The 27,826-nt window shown below is 39.3% G+C and overlaps 4 protein-coding genes across 5 annotated transcripts; all 4 read right to left on the reverse strand.

Annotated features, from left to right (window-relative positions):
- Positions 1-709: 709 nt before the first annotated feature.
- Positions 710-2,863, reverse strand: LOC146686407 (procathepsin L-like). Of its 2 annotated transcripts, none has more exons than XM_085442113.1 (7): positions 2,764-2,863; positions 2,414-2,556; positions 2,063-2,260; positions 1,784-1,975; positions 1,181-1,346; positions 961-1,066; positions 710-877 (listed from the first exon to the last, which is right to left on the reverse strand). In XM_085442113.1, exons 1-7 carry the CDS (start codon positions 2,861-2,863, stop codon positions 778-780), a joined length of 1,005 nt encoding a protein of 334 aa, XP_085298239.1. In that variant the 3' UTR covers positions 710-777. The 2 variants fall into 2 exon arrangements, with proteins under 2 accessions (XP_085298239.1, XP_085298240.1); XM_085442114.1 differs by having other exon boundaries at positions 2,414-2,551; positions 2,756-2,863.
- A 5,404-nt stretch (positions 2,864-8,267) lies between these two features.
- LOC146686408 (cathepsin L-like peptidase) lies at positions 8,268-19,939 on the reverse strand. Its single transcript, XM_085442112.1, has 8 exons — positions 19,888-19,939; positions 10,525-10,629; positions 10,130-10,272; positions 9,780-9,977; positions 9,505-9,696; positions 8,975-9,140; positions 8,755-8,860; positions 8,268-8,548 (listed from the first exon to the last, which is right to left on the reverse strand). The coding sequence occupies exons 2-8, from the start codon at positions 10,622-10,624 to the stop codon at positions 8,449-8,451; spliced, it is 1,005 nt and encodes a 334-aa protein (XP_085298238.1). The 5' UTR covers positions 10,625-10,629; positions 19,888-19,939; the 3' UTR covers positions 8,268-8,448.
- On the reverse strand, positions 17,360-19,947 carry LOC146686409 (cathepsin L-like peptidase). Its single transcript, XM_085442110.1, has 8 exons — positions 19,888-19,947; positions 19,508-19,612; positions 19,115-19,257; positions 18,798-18,995; positions 18,513-18,704; positions 18,074-18,236; positions 17,876-17,981; positions 17,360-17,652 (listed from the first exon to the last, which is right to left on the reverse strand). Exons 2-8 carry the CDS (start codon positions 19,605-19,607, stop codon positions 17,553-17,555), a joined length of 1,002 nt encoding a protein of 333 aa, XP_085298236.1. The 5' UTR covers positions 19,608-19,612; positions 19,888-19,947; the 3' UTR covers positions 17,360-17,552.
- Positions 19,948-22,275: 2,328 nt separating this feature from the next.
- LOC146686410 (cathepsin L-like peptidase) lies at positions 22,276-27,663 on the reverse strand. Its single transcript, XM_085442107.1, has 8 exons — positions 27,526-27,663; positions 27,184-27,288; positions 26,851-26,993; positions 26,506-26,703; positions 26,218-26,409; positions 23,268-23,433; positions 23,048-23,153; positions 22,276-22,879 (listed from the first exon to the last, which is right to left on the reverse strand). The coding sequence occupies exons 2-8, from the start codon at positions 27,281-27,283 to the stop codon at positions 22,780-22,782; spliced, it is 1,005 nt and encodes a 334-aa protein (XP_085298233.1). The 5' UTR covers positions 27,284-27,288; positions 27,526-27,663; the 3' UTR covers positions 22,276-22,779.
- Between the last annotated feature and the right edge of the window lie 163 nt (positions 27,664-27,826).

Raw genomic sequence — 27,826 nt, forward strand, 5'->3', positions numbered from 1 at the left:
TCATTTTAAGCCAGACAGGAGTTGAGCAAAGTTTCTTATGTTACAATATGAACAAGTAGTATCAAAGTATCCACTCTGCTCCATTTTCTTTGAGCTTTTAGGGAAGATGAGGCACATGGGAACATAGCTAGGATGAATTAGACCTAACGAGACTGGGAAGCAAAATCAAATACACTGCACACGGGATGAAAGACTGTCAAAATAAAACAGGAAGTACACGACACAGAAATGGGGAAAAGCAAAAGATAAAACACGAGGAGAGGAAAAAGGGAAAAGGGGAAGGAAGATGAAGCACAGCGACATGACTAAGACACACAGAGCACTAGGGACAAAACAGTCTCTCACAAGTGACACAGAGGTGAGACAAAGACACAAGAGAAACCTCACAGACACACAAGAAAACTTAAAAACATAGAAAGAACTAAACTCGGTGCTAAACTTTAAAAACTTGAACTTAAACCGTCATAATACGAAGAGTCACAAAACACAAAAATAACTGGGGAACACAAAAGTCTGCAGCTGCATTCCACAGGTGCTAAACATTTATGTCTAGATGATGGATTGATGAACAGAACACAGTTTGACAATTTATGTATTTATTTTAACTTGTATTTGTCTTATTTATGAATTTATTCCATTAAACACTGATGCAGGAAAAGAGAGGTTCTTGACCCGACAAATAAAATTATGTTTAGTTACATAACACGGTTAAAAACTTTAAACTAAATTTTGGTCAAATCGGAGGGAACAACTGAGGATAGGTTTCTTCCGACCTCTTCAGACCAGAGGGTACGTTGCATCAGAAGAAATCCCACACTGGTTGGATTTGTTCCTGCTCATCTTAATGTATCCCTTGTCTCCCCATCTGAGACCCCAGCTGCAGAAAGAAACAAATTGCACAGTTTAACAACATTTAGCTGCTAAAACATTAAAATATGAGCGTCACATGGGAGTAAATACCTGTTCTTGATCAACCAGTAGTCATGTCCATCTTCTGTACCATAACCCACAGCCAGCACATCGTGGTTCAACACTGTCTTGCTGCAGTCGGGCTCATCATACACTCCTGCAAATACATGTCAATCAGACTGAACAAAAGAACAAATGAAGCATTTCACATTTCTTTTCCAATTTAAAAATGTTTCTCTGCACTTTACAAATATTTTTTCAATGTCTGCACCTGATTGGTAGAATCTGAATGAGTTATGAGAAGCATCGATGCCAACAGATATTGGTCCAATAGTGGCCACAGCCTCCTTCAGGGCGTCTTCGTTACTGGGTTCCACTTCAACATAGCCAGTGCATTTGGCACCAATACCATCAGGCTTGTAATGGCATTGTTGACCCTAATACAGAGAACATATGCAATCATAAGTTTCTACTGCTGTCACATATTTATATTAGCAAACAGAGGCTTTCCAAAAGCTGTTAAAAATAGATTTTGAAAGAAGTTAATAAAGTAGCTCATGCTGTGAGTTTTACAGGGCTTGGAGCTACCATATGTTTTGGCAGTACTGTACAGCCTTTCATGCATGGCCATTATTAACACCACTGTCTGAATGAGCTGATTTGCATTTATAATTCTGATATTTACAATGTGATGATATTCAGGTGATAAAGACCTGACTGCATATATTCAAGGTTTGTGATTTAAATCACAGAAGAAACAGGTGCGTGTGTGTGTGTGTGTGTGTGTGTGTGTGTGTGTGTGTGTGTGTGTGTGTGTGTGTGTGTGTGTGTGTGTGTGTGTGTGTGTGTGTTTGATATATTGCTATTTATTTACCTTAGCCTCATAAGGGTAGGATGTCTCAGTGTCAATTCCTCCATTGGCTTGGATGTACTGAAAGGCCCGCTTCACTGATCCTCCTTTGCAGCCATTGTTGCCAAAGCTGTGAGAGCAGTCCATTAACTGCTGCTCACTCAGAGACACCAGCTTTCCTGTCTTCCTGAAGTGCTGACTCTCCAGTACACCAGTCTTCAGTAAGGACGAGTCGATTTCAAACCAGGCAACAGTTTTTGTTTCCCAAAGTTGCCCAAACAACACAAAATTTTATGTACTCACTGTACTGAAGGCCCAGCAGGAGCCACATATCTTCTGATCCTTGACTTCAGTGACATATCCCTTATCCCTCCAGTCAACAGTGTCGGGCAGATCAGTACCTTCAGGCAGGCGAAAGAAGCTAGAGCCACGCTGAGGCAGAGAAGCATTAAAGGAGCCAAGGTAGCTTTGGGAAATCAGCTGTTTGTACTCTTCATGTTCCTGATAAAGAGGGAAGACATTCATGGGGGTTTTATCAAACAAAGTTGTTGTTTGGTTTTTTGTATCCTCACATGCTAATTGCATCAAAAAAGACAGATAACAACTGAATTGGTGAAGGGTAAAATCTGAATGATCTCTTTTTTGTACACATACCATGTCAGCAAAGTGGGTCATCCCAAGGTGGTAGGATTTCAAACCCTGGTCTGCCAAGATGTTGTGCACTAGCACATGTTTGCGGTTGTTGAGCCAGATCTGCTTCCGGTGAGCCTCCTCTGACTCAGAGTCATATGACTTTTCTGCAAGTTGGAAAAGGAAATTATGAGAAACAGAACAATTTTTTGATTCGCTAACATATTTCCTTTGATTTGAATCTTATAAACTTTTACATAACTGGATGAGGCAAGTTTGAGGTTTGGACAGTGTCTTAAAGAACACAAAACATGATCAGAAGCTTCTGAAAAAACACAAAAACAAAAGAGGAGAAAAAGTGTCTGCTGTCTCACCAAACTTGAGTTTCCAGGCGCGAAACTCCAGATCTTCCAGAGAGATGCTGGCACAGCTGGCTACAGCCAGAACAGCAGAAACAACAAGCAGCAACTTCATCTTGACTGAACACAAAGAAACGGATCCTTTGTGACTTGTAGGAAACCACATCAGTTTTAAAATGCTTTCTGTCACTTTAAATGGATGTTGGATGTCACTTCCAAAGTACGACAGTAACATCTCTCTCTCCAAACCTTTTGCAAATTAATAATTCTTTGTTTTTCTTTGTTTTTTTTTCATCATTATATTACTGAAAAGTGCATTTACACACTCGCCTATGTGTCTAATTACGTGCTGTAGCTACTTACCTGTCTCAGTGTCCGTGGTTGATATAGGTCTGCGTCAGAGAGAACGTCTTATATAGCAGACCACTAGTATGACTGCAGTATTCCAGTCAGGTCAGGACAGGAGTAAACTAAAGAAAGCGAAAGAATGTTAAGTACTGAAATAGAAAAAGGTGGAGGTGTCAGGGTCCCTCAGTCCTCCTTGGCTTCTCCCCTATGATTGGGTCTTCTGTCTGTCTTTTCCCATTTTTTCCTCTGTCTGTGTTCGTTTGTGTGTCTCTGTGTTTGGAAACTAAATCCAGGATATCACTTACAAAACAAAACCCACCTCACTCACTCTGTTGGATAACCCCACCAAAGCTATCAGTTTCTATGATTTGAAGCCCCCATCACCCTGTTGGTCCATGGTCACCCTTGGTTACGACCCAACAATCCGCACATCAACTGAGAAACAAAATGAGTCTGGATGGAGGCTGTCTTTCCATAAGAACTGTTTAAAATCCACTCTCCCTTCAGATTCTACAGCCCCTGAACCAAACCCACCTGAAAACGCAGGTGGGTTTGGTTCAGGGTTCCAAACTGTTTATCATGATTTGGCTGAAGTTTTCAGAAAGGATCTCACTCTGTCTCTTCCTCCACATCTGTCTGTCACTTGATGAGAATTAGGCAGGGGGTTAGTGGAAGATGGCCTTCAATACCCATCACAGACACTTCAAACACCTGGTAATGCCCTTTGGACTAACTAACACACCTGCTGTTTTTCAGGCCCTAGTTAATGACGTTGTCTGGCATTTCATAAATTGTTTCATGTTTGTCTACCTGGATAACATCTTATTTTTCTCACGATCTCTCTCAGAACATAAAATCACTTAAGGTTTGTCCTGCAGCAGCTGCACAAGAAGTTGTTTCTAAAAGGCAAATTTTATGTTGACAGTGTATCTTTGCTGGGCTACAGGAAAGATACATTGTTGGGCTACCAAAGGGACATCTCAAACCAGGCCCAGCAAAGGTGCAAGCAGTCATGGACTGGCCATTGCCTGAGAACTGCAGATGTTGCAACGTTTCCTTGGTTTTGCTAACTTTACTGGGACTTCAGTAAAGTTGCCATGCCTCTAACCCAACTTGCCAAATCACAGTTCCAGTGAACCCCAGCAGCTCAGTCGTCCTTCGACTTTCTCAAACAACACTTCACTTCTGCTCCCATCCTTTCTCAACCAAACCTCTCACAACAGTGGATGTGGATGCATTAGATTCTGGAGTGGGAGCCATCTTTTTCTCTTGTCGTCTATTCCCTGCGGAGCAAAATTATGACGTTAGATCTGGATCTGAAACTCTTGCATACCTCGAAACGGCGAATGGGCTTTGTTTTTTACCCTCTTGAATTTTCCTGCAACGTACAGGCCAAGCTCTTTAAACAAGCTAGTCCACTGTGTAAACCTGAATTCTGTGTGTAGAGACCAGTTTTCCTTTTTTTTAAACTGGTATCTATTTGCTGATTTGGTCATAATTTTATTATTTTTTTAAATGTAGTATTGTAGTCTCAAATGGTTTATTGTTTTTTATTAAATAATATGCAAAAATACAGATTACACATATTTGACTTGATGGTGGAAACTGGATTGGCAGTCTGTCCAACAAAAAAAACACATAAATGCAAATTTATGATTGAAACAAAAATGTCATCCATGACAGGTCTACAGGGAAAATGGGGACCCTTCAGCTTTATTCTTTTGGGAACACAAAAGTCTGCAGAAAACTATAAATGTATCCCACACACGCTTAACATTTCTCTGTTGATACTGGATGATACTGACCATAGTTTCTAATGCTAAAAACCACTTCATGGGTAATAAGCTACACACTACCAACACAACGTAACAAACACAATTACAATTTTTACATCTTAGTATAAAGCATTCTTTTTATTTATTTAACATGCATTTGATGTCTTTATGACGTTATTCCGTTAAGCACCAATGCAGGAAAAGAGTGCTTCTTGACACCATAAATCAAATGATGTTTGGTTACATAACTTGGTTAAAAACATTCATATACATTTTGGTCAAAGCAGAAGGAAGCAATGAAGATGAGTTTCTTCTGAAATCTTCAGACCAAAGATATTGGAATTACTTTGGAATTAGCAATTCCACACTGGTTGGTTGTTCCTGCTTATCTTAATGTTTCCTTTCTCTCCCCATTCAAGGCCCCAACTACAGACTTGGTTTGATAAGTGAGACACTCTGGAAAATATGTTCTTACTCCAGGACGTATCTCAGAAACTAAGAAACTTTTACACCACACAAATTATATTTTTTCATCTCTGTTCACAAGTTTCTGGATTTCTTTTTTGTAAGACTAAGACTGAACTTTTTTTTTTCTTTTTTTGCATTTCTGGAAAAGTTCACATTCTCTGTGTCTCAGTGTCAGTTAGCACTATTCCTTCAGTCAATACTGTTGGTTAGATCAGTACCTTCAGGTAGGCAAAGATAGGTCGAGCCTCAGCGAGGCAGAGAAGCATTGAAGGAGACGCGCAACCCAGGGAAACCAGCTGTTTGCACTCTTCATGTTCCTGGTAAACAGGGAAAAATTATGGGGATTTTATCCAAAAGTTGGACCCTGGTCTGCCAAGATGTTTTGCTCTAGTGCAAACTTGCGGTTGTTGAGCCAGACCTGTTTCTAGTGAACCTCCTCTGACCTAGATCATAGTCATATGACTTTTCTACCAATTGGAAAAGGAGATTATGAGAAAAACAGAAAAAAGAAATTAATCTTTTTTTTTTTATCTGCTAACATGTTTCCTTTTATTTTAGTCTTAGAAACTTTTACACAAGTAAACACATGGGTGAGCATTTCTTTGTTTGAGTTTGAGGCTTGGACAGCATCTTTAAGAACATAAAACATGATCAGAAGCTTCTGACAAAAATCGAAAATAAAAGAGAAGAAAGAGAGTCTGCTGTCTCACCAAACTTGAGTTTCCAAGCGTGAAGCTCCAGATCTTTCAGAGAGATGCTGGCACAGCAGGTTACAGCAGAACAGCAGAAAAAACAAGCAGCAACTTCATATTGACTGAGAAGAAGCAGAAAAAGACAGAGGCATAGCCAGCTTCTCTACACTTTCATGGCAGGATTTGACAATATTCAAAAGAGGTAGTCACAGAATGTTTGGTTTTTCCACCTCCCACGGGGGGCTAGATGGTCAGGTGCAGAAAAGTTCATGACAGTCAGTCAGACAGATAATTTTCTTTGGTTTCAAGTAATTTTTGCAAATCTCAGTTCCATAAAATCCTTATCTTCAGTTTAGTTTAATCTAAGCAGCATATTTATTTAGTATTTAAAATCAAATCTGCATTATGTCTGGGACAACACTGGATACATTTACACATGGAGACATATTTCACTACCAGGCCTGCAGGTCTGCAGAGAGGCTGGGGGTACTGCTCCAGCTATAGCAGCCATCTGTCCCTAAGACCTCCAGGCTGGTTGAAACCCCTGAGGATGTGTTGATGCTCCTGTCAGGAGACAGACACACGCTCTACTTTTAAGATTAGGCTTAAACATTCATTTTTGAGAAACCATATAGTTATGGCTCGATCAGGTGACCCTGAATCCTCCCTTAGTTATGCTGCAATAGGCATAGGCTGCTGGGGGACTCCCATGATGCATTGAGTTTTTCCTTTTCAGTCACCTTTCTCACTCACTATGTGTTGATAGACCTCTCTGCATTGAATTGTGCTTGTTATTAATCTCTGTCTCTCTTCCACAGCATGTCTTTTATCCTGTCTTCCTTCTCTCACCCCAACTGGTGGCAGCAGATGGCCCCGCCCCTCCCTGAGCCTGGCTCTGCCGGAGGTTTCTTCCTGTTAAAAGGGAGTTTTTCCTTCCCACTGTCGCCAAAGTGCTTGCTCATAGGGGTCATATGATTGGTGGGTTTTTTCTCTGTATCTATTATTGTAGGGTCTGCCTTACAATATAAAGAACATTGAGGCAACTGTTTCCAATTGAATTGGACTGAATTGATTTGAATGACTTTTAATGACCATGGTACCTGTTGAGGATTATAGTTCTCGTTAATTCTCATTAATTGTGCAAATGCTCAGAAAATAAAACAAGATTGGCACATTAATGCACTTTCAAACCCTTTTAAAAGTACCCATCTTGCTTCAGGTGGGGCATCCTCTGCCATTCTAGAATCAGCAGTTAGAAAGCGTTCAGTGAAGCTTCCTGCTTTCAGGATGACAGCTGCTCCAAGTTTGTCAGCCAGCTGGTGCAGGTGTTGAGCCATGCTTTTCCTCACTGTGGCACAGTGATGACTGAGAAAGGACAATATTAGACACACAACTCTGGGTACTGTATCGCTAGTTAAACAGAGTTAATCAGAATCCAAACATGGATGCAGTTTTCCACCTTGGCTAAAAGCGCCAGATTGATCTCCTCATGAATAAAGTCACAGGAAGTCTGCGCAAGCTTCAGCGGTAGAGTTTGGCCTGTTTGAAAATATTCAGTGTTGAAAATTATATATACAGATTGCATGTATATAAATAATATTTTCTGTTATTACAAAAATACCAGAAATGTCAAAATTAAAGGTAGCTTATTATCCGTAACTATGATTTTTAATAAACAAATTCCATCATAATTAATACACACGGTGAATTTCATAAGTATAGAAGACCTCCTGTGACGTTTGTTATTTTTCAAGAAAGGTCATAATCATTGTGTTATAAACCTGTTCTAACTATCATTTGCTTTATTTTGGGTTTTGATTAGCTTAAAAAAGTGTTTGGTTACACTATCTATGAAGTTTTGAGGTCACCAAAGAATTTATTCTGTTTGTCTCCATCAGCTGAAGAAACTGGAAAAATGTGATGTTTGTCACACAAATTTTAAGCTAGCTAAATGCTGAGAGATATTCTTACCTTAAAATAATTGTTATTTTAATAATGGAGTGGAGATCAGTATGTATGTCTCAATAATAACCATACAAATTCTGTAAGTAATGCGATATCAAACGTCTCAACAAACTGAACCTGGGAAACATTGGCTTTATTCATTGGAGAACACAAAAGTCTCCAGAAAACTAGAAACGCATCCCATGGGTGCTGAACGTTTCTGCCTGGATGATGGATTGATCGACAGAGCACAGTTTCATAGCTTATTTATTTATTTATTTTTACATGTATTTGCTGTAGTTATACATTTATTCCATCAAACACCTTTGCAGGCAAAGAGAGCTTCTTAACACCACAAATAAAATTATGTTTAGTTAAAAACAACTTGCTTAAAAACACTGAAATAAATTCTGGGCAAACCAGATTTTCTGTAAAATCAGAAGGAAAAACTGAGGATGGGTTTCTTCCGATCTTCAGACCAGAGGGTAGCTTGCTTGAGAAGCAATCCCACACTGGTTGGATTTGTTCCTGCTCATCTTAATGTATCCCTTGTCTCCCCATCTGTGACCCCAGCTGTAGAAAAAAAAGAAATTACACAGTTTAACAACATTTAGCAGCTAAAAATTAATAGTGTTCACACTAACAGTCCAAAAGCATGTGGAGAAATAATGATCTGCATAAATAAGATGCCTTTACATATTTTTGTATCAGCACTCAGTGAATGTTAGAAGTAGTGAAGTGCATGAATTAAAATATGAGCATCACATGGGAGTAAATACCTGTTCTTGATCAGCCAGTAGTCATGTCCATTTTCTGTACCATAACCCACAGCCAGCACACCATGGTCCAACACTGTCTTGCTGCAGTCGGGGTCATTGTACACTCCTGCAAATACATGTCAATCAGACTGAACAAAAGAACAAATGAAGCATTTCACATTTCTTTTCCAATTTAAAAATGTTTCTCTGCACTTTGCAAATATTTTTTCAATGTCTGCACCTGATTGGTAGAATTGGAATGAATGACGAGAAGCATCAATGCCAACAGATATCGGTCCGATAGTGGCCACAGCTTTCTTCAGGGTTTCTTCATTACTGGGTTTGACATGAACATAGCCAGTGCATTTGGCACCAATACCATCAGGCTTGTAACGGCATCGTTGACCCTAATACAGAGAACATATGCTATTATAAGTTTTTACTGTTGTGACACATTTATATAGCAAACAGACAGTTTGCCTAAATACTGTGATGTTAAAAATAGATTTTGAAAGAAGTTAATAAAGTAGCTCATGCTGTGAGTTTTACAGGGCTTGGAGCTACCATATGTTTTGGCAGTACTGTACAGCCTTTCATGCATGGCCATTATTAACACCACTGTCTGAATGAGCTGATTTGCATTGATAATTCTGATATTTATGATGATAAAGGTGATAAAGACCTGACTGCATATATTCAAGGTTTGTGATTTAAATCACAGAAGAAACAGGTGCGTGTATGTGTGTGTTTGATATGTTGCTATCTATTTACCTTAGCCTTATAAGGGTAGGCTGTCTCAGTGTCAATTCCTCCATTGGCTTGGATGTACTGAAGGGCCTGCTTCACTGATCCTCCTTTGCAGCCATTGTTGCCAAAGCTGTGAGAGCAGTCCATTAACTGCTGCTCGCTCAGAGACACCAGCTTTCCTGTCTTCCTGAAGTGCTGACCCTCCAGTACACCAGTCTGCAGTAAGGATGATTCAGCTTCAAACCAGACAACAGTTTTTGTTTCCCAAAGAACACAAAATCAAAATTTTATGTACTCACTGTACTGAAGGCCCAGCAGGAGCCACACTGCTTCTGATCCTTGACTTCAGTGACATATCCCTTATCCCTCCAGTCAACAGTGTCGGGCAGATCAGTACCTTCAGGCAGGCCAAGAAAGGTAGAGCCACGCTGAGGCAGAGAAGCATTGAAGGTGTGAAGGCAACCCTGGGAAACCAGCTGTTTGTACTCTTCATGGTCCTGGTAAAAAGCAGCAAAGTTCATGGTTTTTATGCAAAAATATGGGTTGTTTTTTTTGCATCCTCACATACTAATTATATTGAAAAATATTGATGACAACTTAAATGGTTAATTGATCAAATCTAAATGATATGTCGTTTTTCTGCACATACCATATCGGCAAAGTGTGTCATCCCAAGACGGTAGGATTTCAAACCCTGGTCTGCCAAGATGTTGTGCATTAGCACAAATTTGCGGTTGTTGAGCCAGACCTGCTTCCTTTGAGCCTCATCTAACTCAGAGTCATATGACTTTTCTACCAATTGGAAAAGGAAATCATGGGGGGGGAAAAAAACAAAAGAAAGTTAATCATTTTGTATTTTAAACCCGCTAACATATTTCCTTTATTTCCAGTTTTATAATCTTTAGCACAAGTAAAAACACAGGTGAGCTCATCTTTCTTTCTAAATTTGAGGTTTGTACAGTATCTTAAAAAACATAAAACTTGATCAGAAGCTTCTGACAAAAAGAAAAAATGAAAGAGGAGAGAAAGAGTCTGCTGTCTCACCAAATTTCAGTTTCCAAGCGTGAAACTCCAGATCTTCCAGAGAGATGCTGGCACAGCTGGATACAGCCAGAACAGCAGAAACAACAAGCAGCAACTTCATCTTGACTGAATACAAACAGAAAAGAAAGAAATCCTTTGTGACTTACAGGAAACTTATGTTTCTGATGAAAACGGATTTTTTTTTTTATTCTTTCTTGGTAATACATGTTTTAAAATGCTTTCGTCATAATATTACATGCCACTTTCATTTGACAATATCCACTTTGTCCCATTTTATTTGGGAGTTTCTATGTTACCTCCTCCAGAAATGTTTTTCTGAAATTAATATTTTTTTTTCATCATAATAACTGAAAAGTGTATTTACACTTTTACAACTAAACTACATGTTTAGTTATCTGTGTTGTAGTTACTTACCTGTCTCAGTGTCCGTATCTGTTGTGCAGAGTGTACTATAATCACCTGTGGTTGATATAGGTCTGCGTCAGAGAGGAGTTCTTATATAGTGGGCTACTAGCATGACTGCAGTATTCCAGGTCAGCACAGGTATTTGTAAAGAAAGTGAAACAACATGAAGCGGTGGAACAGAAAAAGGTGGAGCTGTACATTAACAGTCTGTTACAGTCTCAGTCTACATTAACTCGGGCATCCAGGACACTGTAGTTTAAAATGAAGGCAACAACTTTTTGGCTAACAAAACCAAACAAAAGAACCAAACATAAAGCAAAAAGAAATGCAATTGCCTTCATTTCAAGAGTTTACAGAAGATCACATGACATCACTCACTTAAGGAAACATTTTATTTATGCTCACTCAGCAATAACAAGGAGCGCAACAGTCATGAATGATCTCTTCTGTAATTTGTTACAGATATTGACAAGTTTCAAAAGAGGTTGTCAAAGAATTTTTGGCTTTTCCACCTCTCACCATTGTTGAATGGAAGTTAGATGATAAGGTGGAGGAGCCTTCATGACAGTCAGCATTCATTATTCTTCTTTGCTCTCAAGTAGTTTTTGCAAATCTCAGTCCCAGACTCTAAAGTATTAATTCGTATTTGAGAGAAAGATCAACTGAGTTTATTTGACATTTACAAGCCAGAAGCCATAGAAACAATTATTATCTGAGACCCCGTGTCAAGAACAATTTGTTTTGAATTATTTAGCCAGCTGGAAGTATTTTATGTCAGACAAAATATAAATTACATGTGACATATTGCCACAGGTCTCATGTTATCTATAAAAGCTCAGCTTGTCTTTAAACCATATTCTCAGCCAACTTGATGTGTCTGAAAAACTACGAGTAAAATAAAGCAAGTTATTCATAACATTACAACACCTTTCACATATTTTGAGGAGATTACAATTTATTGTCAAACACAACGGGATGGGAAGTTAATCTAGTTCATTAAACACAATTAATCTGAAACCTCGAATACTTCTATGACCTCCTTAATCCCACTGGCACGTCTTCCGTGGAGGAAGCAGAGTCAGGGGACGAGGGAGACGACTCATCTATCTCTGGGGGTGAGGTCACTGAGGTAGTTAAACAATTCCTTGTTGGCAGAGCCCCTGGGGTGGATGAGGTTTGGCCTGAGTTCCTGACCGCTCTGGATGTTGTAGGGCTGTCTTGATTGACACGCTTCAACAATGCTGCGTGGAGATTAGGGGCAGTACCTCTGCCCCTGGTGGTTCCCATCTTTAAGAAAAGGGACCGGAGGGTGTGTTCCAACTATAGGGGGATCACGCTCCTCAGCCTCCCTGGGAAAGTCTATGCCAGTGTGCTGAAAATGAGAATCTGTCTGTTAGCAAAACAATACAGTTTTCATCCTGGTCATGGAACACCAGACCAGTTCTTTATCCTCTCGAGGATACTTGAGGGTGCATGGGAGTTTGCCCAACCAGTCTACATGTGCTTTGTGGACTTGGAGAAGGCATTCGACCATGTTTCTCAGAGTGTCCTGTGGGAGGTGCTTCAGGAGTATGGGCCATTCGATCCTTATAAAACCGTTGCAGGAGCTTGGTCTGCATAGCCAGCAATAAGTCAGACTTGTTTCCAATAGGTGCCCTTTGTCACCGATCCTGTTTGTAATTTTTATGGATATAATTTCTATGCGTAGCCAAGTGGCGGAAGGCTTTCACATGGGTGGTCTCCAAATCTCATCTCTGCTTTTTGCAGATGATGTGGATCTGTTGGGTTCAACAGGTATTTTGGGGTCTTGTTCATGAGTGACAGGAGAAGGGAGCGGGAGATTGACAGACATATTGGTGCTGTGGCTGCAGTGATGCGGACGCTGTACCAGTCTGTTGTGGTGAAGAGACAGCCGAGTGTAAAAGCAAACTTTTTTTACCAGTCGAATTACGTCCCTTACCTCACCTATGGTCACAAGCTGTGGGTAGTGACCGAAAGAATGAAATCATGGATACAAGCGGCAGAAATGGGCTTCCTCCGAAGGGTGGCTGGCTACTCCCTTAGAGATAGTGGAGTTTGGTGAAATCTCCCAACATTAACCTTCCCATGGAGGCTGAGGAGAGTGATGGAAAGATAGATGTAGCACATCCTCAGGGACCACTGCTTCCCACTTAGAAGCATGCCAAGCCAACTCTACAACATCCTGAGTCTTTAGCAATTCTTTCCCCTACTCATTCGCTTAACAATTTTCCAGAGTCACTTTGAGACTATCGCTCGAGTCACGTTCCACTTGGCAGCTGCCTCCATTCAGACTCAGTTTATCCATTCTCCCTCAGAATGCTGTTGAAGATTTGCTGGGGGTGGGAGTTGAAGATCTATCAGACCAGGGCTTCTTCCAGACACTCCCAGGGCACCCAAAAGGTCCAGCATCCTCCCACGCCATCTGATCCAGCTCATAACCAAGTAACGATTAGTTGGCAGCACACCACCTCTCTTCTCCTGAGTGTCCAGAACATAAGGCGTATCTGATAATACAATTACAAAGCTGATCAACCTGTGGTTGTCTTGGTGTCACTTGTGGGCATCTGAATGTGGTGTTTGTTATGGAAAACTGTCATAGGCACTGAAATCTAATAAACAGACTGCTATTCGGGTTTACATCAGGTAGGCTGATCCATAACCATAGAAGGGCCTACCTTTAATGGCTTGTTTTAATTAAGTAGGAGTGTCATTATGGTATTTTATAATGCTATTTCCTCAGGCAGAATAACATTTCTCAAAATGCATAACTAACCTCACCTGGTCCAACAATAACAGATAGAGTTACTTAGTGAGAGTTGTTAAGCTTTGAACTGAAAGTGGAATAACTCTTAGTTGACAATAATATGAGCTTCTGTCACATAATTTAGGGAGGGTGCTGCTGCTGCTTCGCTCTCTCCGGCTTTTTTTCTGAATGATGCAAACAAAAAAAACTTTCATTTCACAGTTGCCAGGGCCCCTCTGAGGTGGTGACTTCCACTTCCCCCACTACAACCACTGATAACAAATGTGAGAAACAGCTTCTTCTCTGAAACTGTCAGACTTAAACTCTGCCAAACTTTTCCTCGAACAAATACAGACATACCAGGGACTCACTATGTGCAATAACAATTTCCTGGTAACAAACCCTTGTTGTGTGCAATAAAGATCTATATCAGTACACAGGTTTTTGCACACCAACAACCATTGCACTTCAAATTGTTCATGTGTTATTTATATCTTTTTTCCTTATCTCGCTACAGTTAGGTGGGGATATGTGTCTTCTCTTGTGTTGCGTTTTGTTTTGATTTTTACATTTTTATTTTATTTTATTTATGATTTTGTTCTCAATATGTTGATAATATATAATATATATTATAATAATTATAATCTAGTATAATATATAATAATAATTTTACCTATAAAGTAAATTAAGGAATTACAAGAAAGCTTTCCATTTCCATTTTATGAAATGTCACTTATCAGTTATAAGATTAGATTATTAAAAAAGAAACCTCATCAAATCTCCATCACATTTCTTTTTGCGCTTTGAAAAATAAAGCAACACGTTTGATGAACAACCTCTAGCGCCCTCTTGTGACGCGCCCTTGTATTGCCTTTAAGATTGCACTATAAACTGCAGAATGTGACCATTTTGTTATTTGTTTCTAAGGCTATTTCACCACAGTGGCAAGTTCGCATTATTCAGCTATAACTGAGCAAAGCCAAATCTTCATGCTGCTTACAACTGCATGTGTCTCTTTTCCATTTTTTTCTGGGATAATTCAGTGTTCTCTCTCTTACTTTGATGCATTTTCTCTCCCTGACTTATTCTCTGGCGAATATTTGAATTTCATCACTTTTAAACATGTAGATAAATCTCTTTACCTTCAGAGTTTTATATGACATTTCAAGTGGAAGCAGGATTGTTCAACAGGAGAAGTCCATCTGCTTTATGACAAACTATTCCACTGTGTAAAAGTGAATTGTGTGTGCAGCTGAACTATATGGTGTGCAGACCACAAACTGCAGTTTGGTTTGGTTTTTTGCTTTCGGGTTTGTTTTTGTTTTTTGTTTGTTTGTTTTTTTTTTTTTTTGGGGGGGGGGGGGGGGGGGGGGGGGGGGTCCATGACAGCCCTACTAACCAACACTGACCTGTCCAGGATTTTCATCACAAAATTTTGAAAAACACAAAATTGTTCCACTTCACTTTATTTAAAAGGCTTTTTACAATTTGAAAAACATAAATTCTGCAACCAGTCATAAGATTATTGGGTATAAAAAGAGCATTTTAGAAAGACAGAGTTTCTCAGAGGTAACAATAGACAAAATCTGTAAATGGTCTGGCACCTGTTTATTTGTCTGACTTGTTGAAACCCCACGTCCCCACTCGTTCCCTTCAGTCAGCTGAGCAGTTGCTGCTTTCGGTCCCAAAGTCACGGCTGAAACTTAGAGGAGACCGAGCGTTCTCTGTTGCCGCGCCGATGCTTTGGAATAACCTTCCTCTCCATATTAGACAGGCTACATCAGTGCCAGTTTTTAAGTCTTTATTAAAAACCTATTTTTATTCCCTGGCTTTTAACTCTGTAGGTAACTGATATTTTTTATTGTTTTTTAATTTTATTGCTATGTCTGGTTTTATTACTATGTGCATATTAGTATTGTACAGCACTTTGGTCTACCAGGTGTGTTTTTAAAGTGCTATATAAATAAATAAATGATGATGATGATGATGAAAGGTTGATCAATATGCAAAATTGTACAATTTGTGGAAAATTGCAGAAAATTGTAAAGACTCATCATCATAAGATCTGGAATCTGGAGAAATATTTCAGAAGTGTTTTAGAATCTGATCAAGTAAAATAAAATCTGAGATGTCAACTCCTGATTTATTCTTTCTGCAGGGATGGATTACAGAAAATAAAACTAAATTGATTTGAATCAACTTTTAAATTTGTCAGGGTGACCCAGTGTTTTGAGTTTTGTACTCTTATCCTACAACGCTGCTGCAGGATTGCTCTCCCCCCGCTTCAGGACACCTACACCAGGAGATGCCGGACTAGAGCAGCGCAGATACTGAAGGACCCGTCCCATCCTGGCAACAAACTGTTCCAACTTCTGCAATCTGGTAGAAGGTTCCGCATCTTCCGGGCAAGGACAGAGAGACTCAAGAGGAGCTTCTATCCCCAAGCCATCCGGGCCCTAAACACACACACCCGCCCTCTCACATCATCTATAATTGACTGAGACAGGACTCTCTTCCAGACACTAAACCAAGGCACAATGTACATTCCAAATTCCTTTAATTTTAAATATGTTTATATTGTCTATCCTGTAAAATAGTCAGATGTCTATTCATATTAATGTACAGAATTCACCTGCTTGCTGCTACTACTGCACATCCACCCAATGTATATACTATATATATATATAATGTTCTTCCTCTACCCCCCCCCCCCCCCCCCCCAGAATTCACCTGCTTGCTGCTATTACTGCACATTCACCCAATGTATATACTATATATATATAATGTTCTTCCTCTACCCCCCCCCCCAATTTTTGCACATGACTGCTAGTGTTTTGGTTTCTGTTCTCTACTTCTCGCTTTCTAGTTCCTTTTTGTCTTGTGATTGCTAGTTCTTAGGTTTTGGTTCCTGTGCCCGTCATGTTTAGTGTAGGTTTGCAGTTTCTTACTCTTGTCCCTGTGCTCTGTGTTCCCTCTCTTCACTGTGTAGTCCTTGCTGCTGTGCCTGTCATGTGCTTCCTGTTTTATTTTGATAGTGTCCCAATTGTGTTTCCACCTGTTCCCCTTCCTCTCATTGTCCTGCTTGCGTTTTATGCCCTGTGTTTGTCTCTGTTTCTGGTCTGGTTGTGCCCTCACCGTGCTGAGTTTTTTCCCTTCGTGTTCCTGTCTTATTTCTAGTGCATAGTTCCTGGTTGTCCTGGTTCATGTTTCTTAGTTTTTAGTTTCTTGAGTCCACTTTAGTCCTAGTTTTTATGTTTGAGGTTTTGGTTTGGTTTTTTGTGAGTTTATTTTATGTAAAGTTTTCCCAGTAATAAACCTGTTGCTTTAAATTATTCCATCTCTAAGTCCTGGGTTTGGGTCCTACAACCTGGCGGCCACACCACACCACACAGCATGACAAAATTTGCGTTCCACTCTAGATACAAATCACAACTGTTTCAGAATATTATTATTCACTTGAAAAACCCATAGCTGATTTTTTTTTTCTGGAACCCGTTTTCTGATTTGGTAATTATTTTAAAAAATGTAAAATAAATAAATAAATACAATCTATCAATCTGTGCTGACAGTCTATAGTCTGAAAGTGTCCAAAATGTCTCCAGAAAGCTAGAAATTTACCCACAGGTGCTGAACATTTCTGCCTGGATGATAGATTGATCAACAGACCACAGTTTCACAGTTGATTTATTTTTGCATGTATTTACAGTATTTATAAATTTATGAGCACAATTGCAGGAAAAGAGAGCTTCTTAACACCACAAATAAAATGATTTTTAGTTACATAACCCAGTTAAAAACACTGAAATAAATTTCTGTCAAATCAGAAGGAAAAACTGAGGATGGGTTTCTTCCCACCTCTTCAGACCAGAGGGTAGCTTGCTTTAGAAGCAATCCCACACTGGTTGGATTTGTTCCTGCTCATCTTTATGTATCCTTTCTCCCCCCATCCAAGGCCGAAGCTACAGGAAAGAACAAATGAGCAACATTTAGCAACAAAAAATGAATAGCGTCCACACTAGACATAAGGACCTGCATAAATAATATGCATTTTACATGTGTGTGTGTGTGTGTGTGTGTGTGTGTGTGTGTGTGTGTGTGTGTGTGTGTGTGTGTATCAGCACTCACTCTTAGAAAGAGTGAACTGCATGAATTCAAATATGAGCATCACATGTGGGTATTTACCTGTTCTTGACCAGCCAGTAGTCATGTCCATTTTCTGTACCATAACCCACAGCCAGCATAGCATGGCTGTACCGTGAGGTTATACATGAAGGCTCGTCATACACTCCTAGAAATATATGTCAGTTAGACAAATGAAGCACTTCACATTTGATCGTATTCGATTTAAAGGTTTCATGACATTTTTTTCAGTGTGTGCACCTGATTGGTAGAACTGAAACGACTCATGAGAAGCATCCACGGCAATAGATATCGGTCCAATGGTGGCCACAGCCTCCTTCAGAGCATCTTCATTCGGACTTACATCAACATAGCCGGTACACGTGGCACCAACAGTTTCAGGGTTGTAATGGCAATTTCCTTCCTAATACAGAAAAAAAGATGCTATAATTTATTGTGTTAGTCATAATTATATTCACAAAAAGAGCATTTAGAAAACACCGTGATCTTAAAGATGTGTTTTAAAAGAAGTCAGTAAAGTAGCTAATGCTGTGGGCTTCTAATATGTGTTTTGGAAGTACACAACTTCATACACTTTCATGATTAATAACACTGTCTGAATGAGCTGATTTACACTTCTACTTCTTATATTATTATTATGATTGTCAGGTAATGGTAATTATTTTTTCATAATGCTTACCTCAGCCTCATAAGGGTAGGACTCCTCAGTGTCAATTCCTCCAGTTGCTTGGATGTACTTGAAGGCATAGTCCATCCAGCCTCCATTGCAGCCATGGTTGCCAAAGCTCTGAGAGCAGTCGACCAACTGCTGCTTACTCAGAGACACCAGCTTTCCTGTCTTCCTGAAGTTCTGACCCTCCAGTGCACCAATCTGCAATAAGGATGAGTCTATTTGAACCCAGACAATAGTTGAACAAACTTCCTATTTTACAGGATTAAAGAACACTGGGGCTTATGTACTCACTGCACTGAAGGCCCAGCAGGAGCCACACTGCATCTGATTCTGGACATCAGTGACATATCCCTTATCCCTCCAGTCAACAGTGTCAGGTAGATCAGTACCTTCAGGTAGCCGAAGGAAGGTAGAGCCGCGGTGATGCAGAGAAGTATTGAAGGAGCCAAAGCAGCCCCGGGAAACCAGTCGTCTGTACTCTTCATTTTCCTGGTCAAGAGGGACCAAATTTATCAGTTTTTAGTTCAAAAGTTTGTTTTTTGTTTCTGTTTTTTTAACCTTACAATTACAACTAAAAGTATTCATGACACATGTTTTTCTGCATATACCATGTCAGCAAAGTGGGTCATCCCAAGTCGGTAGGACTTCAAACCCTGGTCTGCCAAAATGTTGTGCACTAGAACATGTTTGCGGTTGTTGAGCCAGATTTGTTTCCGGTGAGCCTCCTCTGACTCAGAGTCATATGACTTTTCTGCATATTGGGAGAGGAAATTATGAGAAACAGAATAATAGAAAATCCATTAATGAATTTTAGGGAAAATGCATATTTCCCTTTGTTTCCACAGTTTTCCAAGTTTGAGGCTTGTACAGTATCTTAATGTCAGCAGAACACAATTAAAAAACAAAAGGTTTACATCAAAGAGGAGAGGCTTGTACAGTATTTAAAAAGCACAGAAAGGGATCAACAGCAATAAAAAGACTAAAAGAGTCTGCTGTCTCACCAAACTTGAGTTTCCAGGCATGAAACTCCAGATCTTCCAGAGAGATGCTGGCACAGCTGGATACAGCCAGAACAGCAGCAACAACAAGCAGCAACTTCATCTTGACTGAACACAAGCAGAAAAAGACAGAAATCCTTTGTGACTTACAGGAAACCACACATGCAGTTTCGATTTTGTTTTAATGACAGCTTTAAAACGCACTCTTTCGTAATGTTGTCTGTCACTTTCATAACGTCACATTTTTCTTCGACTATTTGTTTCACATTTCCCACGAGTTCTTTCCCAAATTAATGATTCTCTGCTTTTTTTCATTAACACATTGCTGAAAAGTGTATTCATAATTGTCTACATGTCTAGTTAACTCTACTGTAGCTACTTACCTGTACCGCCTGACTCAGTCTGACTGATAACCACCTGTGGCTGATAAACGACTGTGCCAGAGGGAGCTTGTTTATTTAGCCGACTATAATATGACTGCAGTACTCCAGTCAGGTCAGGACAGCACGGAAAGAAAAAGTGTCAAGCACTGAAGTACAAAAGGGTGGAGCTAAACATTGAGAGTGAAAATAATTTTCCAAAGAGGAAGTCACAGAGTGTTTGGCTTTCCCCCACAGTGTTAACTGGAAGTTACACAGTCATGTGGATGAACCTTCATGACAGTCAGAATTCTTTGGGGTTTTTTCTCTCAAGTAGCTTTTGCAAATTTCTGAGGTGTTTCGGGGATTACTGAAAAAACACTCAAACTTAAATATGTTGTACTGTGTTTCCCTCTCCTGCAGGTCTACTTACAAAAACCATCCTGTTACTTGCTAAAAGCCACAGAAGCAGTCAGTATGTGTCCACATTTCAAACTTTTTGAACAACATAAAATGTTCATTTTGAATTGTTTAAGCCAACTGTATTATGTCTTGTGGTATATATAAAGACACTGAGTTCTTATACATAATAGGTATAAAAACTCAGCTTGTCTTTGAGAAATATTTTTAATTGATTTGTCTGAAAAACTACAAATAAAATAAAGCAACTCAAACAAGCAAGTGGACAGATACTGAATCTACTACATGAAGCACAGTTGTAAATCAAGTTGTTTAATTAACAAGTCGCAACCTGACTTTGACCTTAGATTTGTTTTTGTGAGCAGAAATTCCTTCCTCAGGTGTATGACTCGTGATTATTTCCCATCATCACAAACCGGTTCAGGCAGTCTGACATCAGTCCCAGAGGTTACTTCTGCTGATTTCTTTCTGTTAGGCAACTGTTGGTATACAGCAACACTAGCTGAATGATTTGATTTTCATCTCCAACTGCTATTAGGCAAGATAACAATAGTCATTTGTTATGAAGACCTGTAGAGTCAAAGATTATGATCTGGGATTTTTCTGCACATATCAAATGACCTACGTCATCTGGCGACATAACTCTTTGTCAATGACTTGTCAAATATCAAATGTTTCTTAAACTCATTGAATTAAAGGTAAAAGTCTGCACTTCAGTCGCATTTTGAGTGTTTGATTTAAAATGATATGGATGGACAAAACCAGATGAATTGTGTGTCTGTCCAACAAATTACGTGTATGTGACATTACTCTGACATAGAGTTTGCTTCATCTGTGTAGAGAATCTGTTCTTAGTCTTCTTCTTTCTCAGGTTTCTGATGCCTGAGGTGTTTACTAAGCACACAGTCAGTGTACATCTCATGGATCTTTGTTGTTTCATCCTGGACAGTGTATCTGACACTCACCAATCCTCAGCCACCTTTCTTCTGTTTAGGAGCTTCCTTGTCCTCACATCTGTGGCTTCTATCTCCTCCTTTGGCCAGGTGATTACTGTAGAGGGTATCTGACAACTGGCAGGGCGTAGGTTTTGATCACCCAGATCTTGTTCTACCCATTCAGTTGACTGACTAATAATAGCAACTTCTTTGTGGTTCCCGTTCCCGTTCCAGGTATTTCTAGCTATTCTCAGTGTCTGGACTTTTGCCTTCTGGCAGTGGATCTCGTCAATTCTGATTACTTTCCATCTCTCTACAACCTCACATTAACCCCTAACTGTACAAATTTTCTTGTTTATGTGTGCAAAATTAGCCTCTGTAATGTAGGCAACAGATAGAGCTGTTTTTTGTTTTTAATTCCCCCTCTTTTTCTGTGTTTGTATTCTACATAATTGATATAACCTGAGTACATTCATTAGAATCAAAATATGGAATGAAATAACATTTATATTTCCTTGCACTAATATCATTTTACTGCATCAATTGAACCAACTGCAGCAGCACAATTCTCTTTTATTACATAAAAAAATACTCAAAAGATATACTTTTTGCTTTCTTATTTTGAAGAAGTTTCAGAACCTGTAAAGAAGTTAAATCAGTACTTCAGCTTTTACCAGTATTTTTTAACAGAAGTATCCGTACTTCTGCCTAATGGTGAAAACAGCATTGGCAGTTGTGGTGGGGCATGGTCCGTGACATGGCTGCGGGGGAGGCTGACATACCTGAGGTCAATCAGCTCATCACGCCTCCCCTATATTAAACATGTCGGGACCTGAGGTTGTTGTTGTGTGTAGGACGCAGCTGAAAAGCTGTGAAAAAGACATGAGTTGAAGAAACGACAACTGAATAAAGAAGCGTGCTGGAAAGTGCAAGTATGTGGTCGGGTCCGTCATTCCTCTCACAATAGTCTATCTAACTAAAAACCATGATTGCAAATCCTATCAGGATTGATCTCTGACTTGTGCTAACTTTTGTTACAAAAAGGAATGGATGAAGGTGCATTACTCAGCCTTTTTGCAAGCTACTGCTTTATTACAGGGCACAAATACAAAATAAAACAAATACATTATATTTCTCATGGTGGCCGTACAGGAAAAGCCAGGGACGGATCACCAGTCAACTTTTTTCTTTGGGGAACACAGAAGTATAAAAAAAAAATAGAAATCCCACTGGTGCTGAGCATAGTGGACTGATCAACAGACCAAAGTTTAAATGCTAAAAAACACTTCTTGGTTATTAAGCCATACACCAACACAGTGAAATAAACACAATTACTTTTATTAAATGTCAATGTGAAACAATTTGTTTATTTATTTATTTATTTATTTATTTATTTATGTTTCATGTATTTGCAGTCTTTATGATGTTATTTAATTAAACACTAATGCAACAAAAAGAGAGCCTGTTGACACCGTAAACAAAATGACATTTAGTTACGTAACTTGGCAAAAAAATAAAAATAAAATAAAGTAAAAATGAGGATGAGTTTCTTCCGACCTCTTCAGACCAGAGGGTAGCTTGCTGCACTAGCAATCCCACACTGGTTGGATTTGTTCCTGCTCATCTTAATGTATCCTTTCTCCCCCCATCCAACACCAGCACTACAGGAAGAAAGAAATTAAAAACATTTAACAGCTAAAAATGGGCTGTGTTCACACTAATAGTTCAATAACATGTAGAGACATGATGATCCGATTGTTAAGCCATAAAAAAGATGTCTTTATATATCTGTGTATCAAATATAAATTTAAATATAAGTAGGTATTTACCTGTTCTTGACCAGCCAATAGTCAAGTCCATTTTCAGTACCATAACCCACAGCCAGCACAGCATGGTCCAACATTGTGCTGCTGCAGTCGGGCTCATCATAAACACCTGCAAACACATGCCAATTAGACTGACAGGTGTAAAGAACAAAACTATTCCCATTTATTTTTTAATTTGAAGATAATTTTCTTGATACTTTCAATTGTGTTTCAATGTCTGTACCTGATTCATAGAACTGAAAAGATGGATGAAAAGCATCAATTGCCACAGATATTGGTCCGATGGTAGCCACAGCTTCTTTCAGGGTTTCTTCATTAGCTGGTTGCACATCAACATAGCCAGTGCATGTAGCACCAGTAGATTTAGGATTGTAACGGCATTTTCCATCCTAATACGGAGAAAGATGTTAAAATTTCTTGCATTGATTGCAACATATTAGCAAACACAGTATATAAAAAATACTGTGATGTTGAAAATGGATTTATAAAGAAGTCAGTAAAGCAGCCAATACTGTCGGGTTTATGCGACTTGAACCTACAGTATGTTTTGGAAGTACTGTAAACTGCTTCAAGCACTTTCATGCTTGATAACACTGTCTAAACGAGCCGATTTGCACCCCTGATTCATATATTTATCAATAATAATAATGAAGCTTATGCGTATGTTCTATAAGGAAGATCTGTAGTCACACATCTGTCTACTTCCCAGGTGTTGGCATCTAATCTAAGCTTTGCATCACTTCCACTCTCACTTCTGCTGTCAAGCTTATTGTGACATGACTGGTCCGGTCCAATCATATTTCTACCAGCCTTCTTCACTCCGCATACTGTAAATTTCACTGGCATCTGTCGTTTTACTTTGCAGATGCCTTCATGCACCACGCCTTCATGCACCACACCTTCTCCACATGACCACCTCTCACTCATCACTGGCTTCATTCAAGCCTCCATCTTCATCGCCACCACCAATGTCTAGATTCCAAGGGGTGTCCTGTTCTAATCCCTATCACCTCTACGATTCTGGTCTGCTTTGATGGGCCATCAGAGTCTAACAGCCAAATAACTGAATTCTGTATATCAATAAATGATGTTCAGTTCCGTCTAATAATCTTTCCTTATTGAAATAATAATAATAACTTTATTTATTTATTCAGTTTTCAAAACACAGATTTACAAAGGGCTTCACAGTTCAAATAAAAGGTGCACGTTGAAGACAAGTGTGCGTGTTAAAACATACAGACACATAAACAGTCACATGGTCAGTCATACCGACAGACCTTCATTCCTACATACACATATACATACTTGTATTGATTCAAACTATGGCCAAAATTGAAGGGGAATGGATTAAGGAAACACTAACCAATAGAAATGAGTTTTCAGCATTCGCTTCAAACAAATAACCAACCTAATTGATTGAGGAAGGCTGGTCCAGAATTTGGGCAGTAAAACCTCAAAAGCACAATCACCTCTCCAGAGCGAGGGAGGTTAGACAATCAGAGAGGCTGGCTGCATTGATAAGGTGCTAGAAGCTCAGCTAAATACACAGGAGCCTGTCCACGTAGAGCCTTTTATGTTAATAACAGAATTTTAAAGTGGATTCTGAATTTTACTTGAAGCCAGTGAAGGGATGCAAGGATAGGTGTAATATGTTACTGACAGCTAGTTTTAGTTGGCAGCCTTGCAGCTGTGTTCTTAACTAATTGGAGACTAGTTAAGGAGGACTGAGAAATGCATGTGAAAAGTGTTAAAGTTGTAAATTAGAGTGCATACTAAAAGTTCAAAATGATTGACTGGCAGTAAAGGTTGGAGTTTCACAATATTTTTCAGATGAAGGAAACAAAACTGGGTAACCTTTTAGATATGAGTTTTGAAATTCAAGTGATGATCAAAAGTGACACCGAGGGTTTTAGCAGATGATTTGAAATGTTTGGCAAGGGGGCTAATGTACTGACTATCGTCCTTAGTGGGCTGAGCACTAGAACCTCAGTTTCAGGACTGAGATATTAGGATATTTGAATATCCTAATTAGTTAGGGCACAGAAAAATCCATTGTGGGAGGAGGGGCTACTGAGGTTGTTGGGCTTGACAGAAAAATATGTGTCATCTGCATAGAAGTGAATGAAGATTCCTTTAAAACCATTGTTTAGCTGGCCCAGGGGTAACATATATAAAGAAGCACTGGGGCAGGTGCAGATGAGGACATGCATTGATTTATATGAATTCTGAATTATCTGTTTGATAAGTATGATGAAAACCATTTGAGAGCAGTACCAGAGATGACAACGCATTTGTGGAGGCTGCTAATAAGGGTAGCATGTTCAACAGTATCAAAAGCTGTTGAGCAGGACATTTATCTGAATGTATTAGAATATCATCAGTAATTTTCACTAAAGCTATTAAGCTATAAGATCGTGAAGGACCTCAGCCATCCCAACAACAGACTGTTCTCTCTGCTGAGGTCAGGAAAGCGATTCCGCTCCCTGAAGACCAACACAGAGAGACTGAGGAGGAGCTTCTTCCCGCAGGCGATACGGTCTCTCAATCACACCACCACACAGTACTGACCCACACATATGGTTCTTACACACACTGGACTTTCTGGACATTGTTTTTGCACACATTGTTTTTTTGCACAACACTGGTCACTATATTCTTCATTTCCGGTTAATACTTGTACAGCTGCTGTTATTGTGTATATATTTATTTATATTTAGATTTCTTCATACATTCTTATATAGTTCTATATTGTGTATTTTGTTGTACAGTTATTTTATTTTCAACTTTAATTTATATATTTTATCTTATTCCTTCCCAGTTAAATTTACCCTTCATTCTAATTTGTGTTGTACAGTTATTTCATTTTTAACCTTAATTTATATTTTATTCCTTCTTAGTTAAATTTACCCTTTTTAATTTTTCATATTTATTTCCTATCTTATTCATAGCCTTTTCCTTTTTTGTTTTCTTTAGGTCACGAGCAGTTGTCCAAGCATTTCACTACATATCGTACTGTGTATGACTGTGTACGTGACAAATAAAATTTGAATTTGAATTAGAATTTAAGCTGATGATAGTGAGATGGCAAAGTGCTGAGGCTTGTATAAATTCAAAGATCATGATTTAAAAGGAATCAGGTGTGACATGTTTTTGACATATTGCAGTCTATTTACCTCGGCCTCATAAGGGTAGGACTCCTCAGTGTCAATCCCTCCAGCTGCTTGGATGTACTGGAAAGCAGAATCCATCAGGCCTCCATTGCAGCCATGGTTGCCAAACTCTCCAGAGCAGTCGACCAACTGCTGCTTACTCAGAGACACCAGCTTTCCTGTTTTCCTGAAGTGCTGACCCTCCAGTGAGCCAGTCTGAAAAAACAAAAAGAGTGAGTTTGAAACCAGACCACAGCCGAGCAAAGTTTGCCATGTTACAAAAATAAAGAACAGAAAGTTATTTCTACTTACTGCACTGAAGGCCCAGCAGGAGCCACATTGCATTTGATTCTCGACATCGGTGACATATCCCTTATCTCTCCAGTCAACAGTGTCGGGTAGATCAGTACCTTCACGTAGTCGGAAGAAGGTAGAGCCGCGGCGAGGTAGAGAAGAATTGAAAGAGTGAAGGCAGCCCCGGGAAACCAGTCGTTTGTACTCTTCATTTTCCTGAGAAGAGGAACAGAGTTCATGGGGTTTTTATTTAAAAGTTTCTATGCATTCTTACATGCATATATGCATTACAAAAAAAAGTCTTTGTGAAATTGTAAATGGTGAGGAGTAAAATCTGAATGACACGTCTTTTTTTGCACATACCATATCAGCAAATTGGGTCATCCCAAGGCGGTAGGACTTCAAACCCTGGTCTGCCAAGATGTTGTGCACTAGCACATGTTTGCGGTTGTTGAGCCAGATCTGCTTCCTTTGAGCCTCATCTGATTCAGAGTCATATGACTTATCTACCAGTTGGAAAAGGAAATAGTGAAAACAGAACAAAAGAAAATACATTGGTAATGAATGTAAGAAATAATCTGCTACGAAATTTCCCTTTTTACACAATTTTAACATATTAGGGTGAGCTCACATTTCTTTCCAAGTCTTCCCAAGGATCAACAGAAACAAAAAGACTAAAAGAGTCTGCTGTCTCACCAAACTTGAGTTTCCAGGCGTGAAACTCCAGATCTTCCAGAGAGATGCTGGCACAGCTGGATACAGCCAGAACAGCAGCAACAACAAGCAGCAACTTCATCTTGACTGAACACAAGCAGAAAAAGACACAGATGTTTTTCAGTTTTAAAATGTTTTCTATCATAATATCTTCTGTCACTTTCATAGAATCACAGTATCTACTCTGCCCATTTTCTTTGAGTTTTGTATTTCACCTTCCAATTCTTCCTCAAATGAATGATTCTCAGGTTTTTTTCCATCAGCATGTTACTGAAAAGTGTATTTACACTCATCTATGTGTCTATCAGTGCTGTAGCTGCTTACCTGTCTCAGTGTCCGCTATAGACGAACCACTTGTGACTGATGTACGTCTGTGTCAGAGACGAGTTCCTCTATAGCTGACTACAGTTATAACTGCTGTATTCCAGTCAAGTCAGGACAGAAGTGTGCAAACAAAGCAAAAGAATGTAATGCACTGAAACATAAAAAGGTGGAGCTTAGCATTAAGAGTCAACACAATTTGTTTGGCAGTGTTCCAAAGAGGAAGTGTGACTTTTTTACCCGCCCCCACAGTTGTTCACTGGAGGTTCACTGGTTGAGTAACATTCATGAAAGTCAGCATTTA

The sequence above is a fragment of the Copadichromis virginalis genome, linkage group LG19 (genome assembly GCF_057382275.1).
Source record: "Copadichromis virginalis isolate Kocher_CV1m ecotype Utaka linkage group LG19, C_Virginalis_male_GT1.1, whole genome shotgun sequence".
NCBI classification, from domain to species: domain Eukaryota; kingdom Metazoa; phylum Chordata; class Actinopteri; order Cichliformes; family Cichlidae; genus Copadichromis; species Copadichromis virginalis.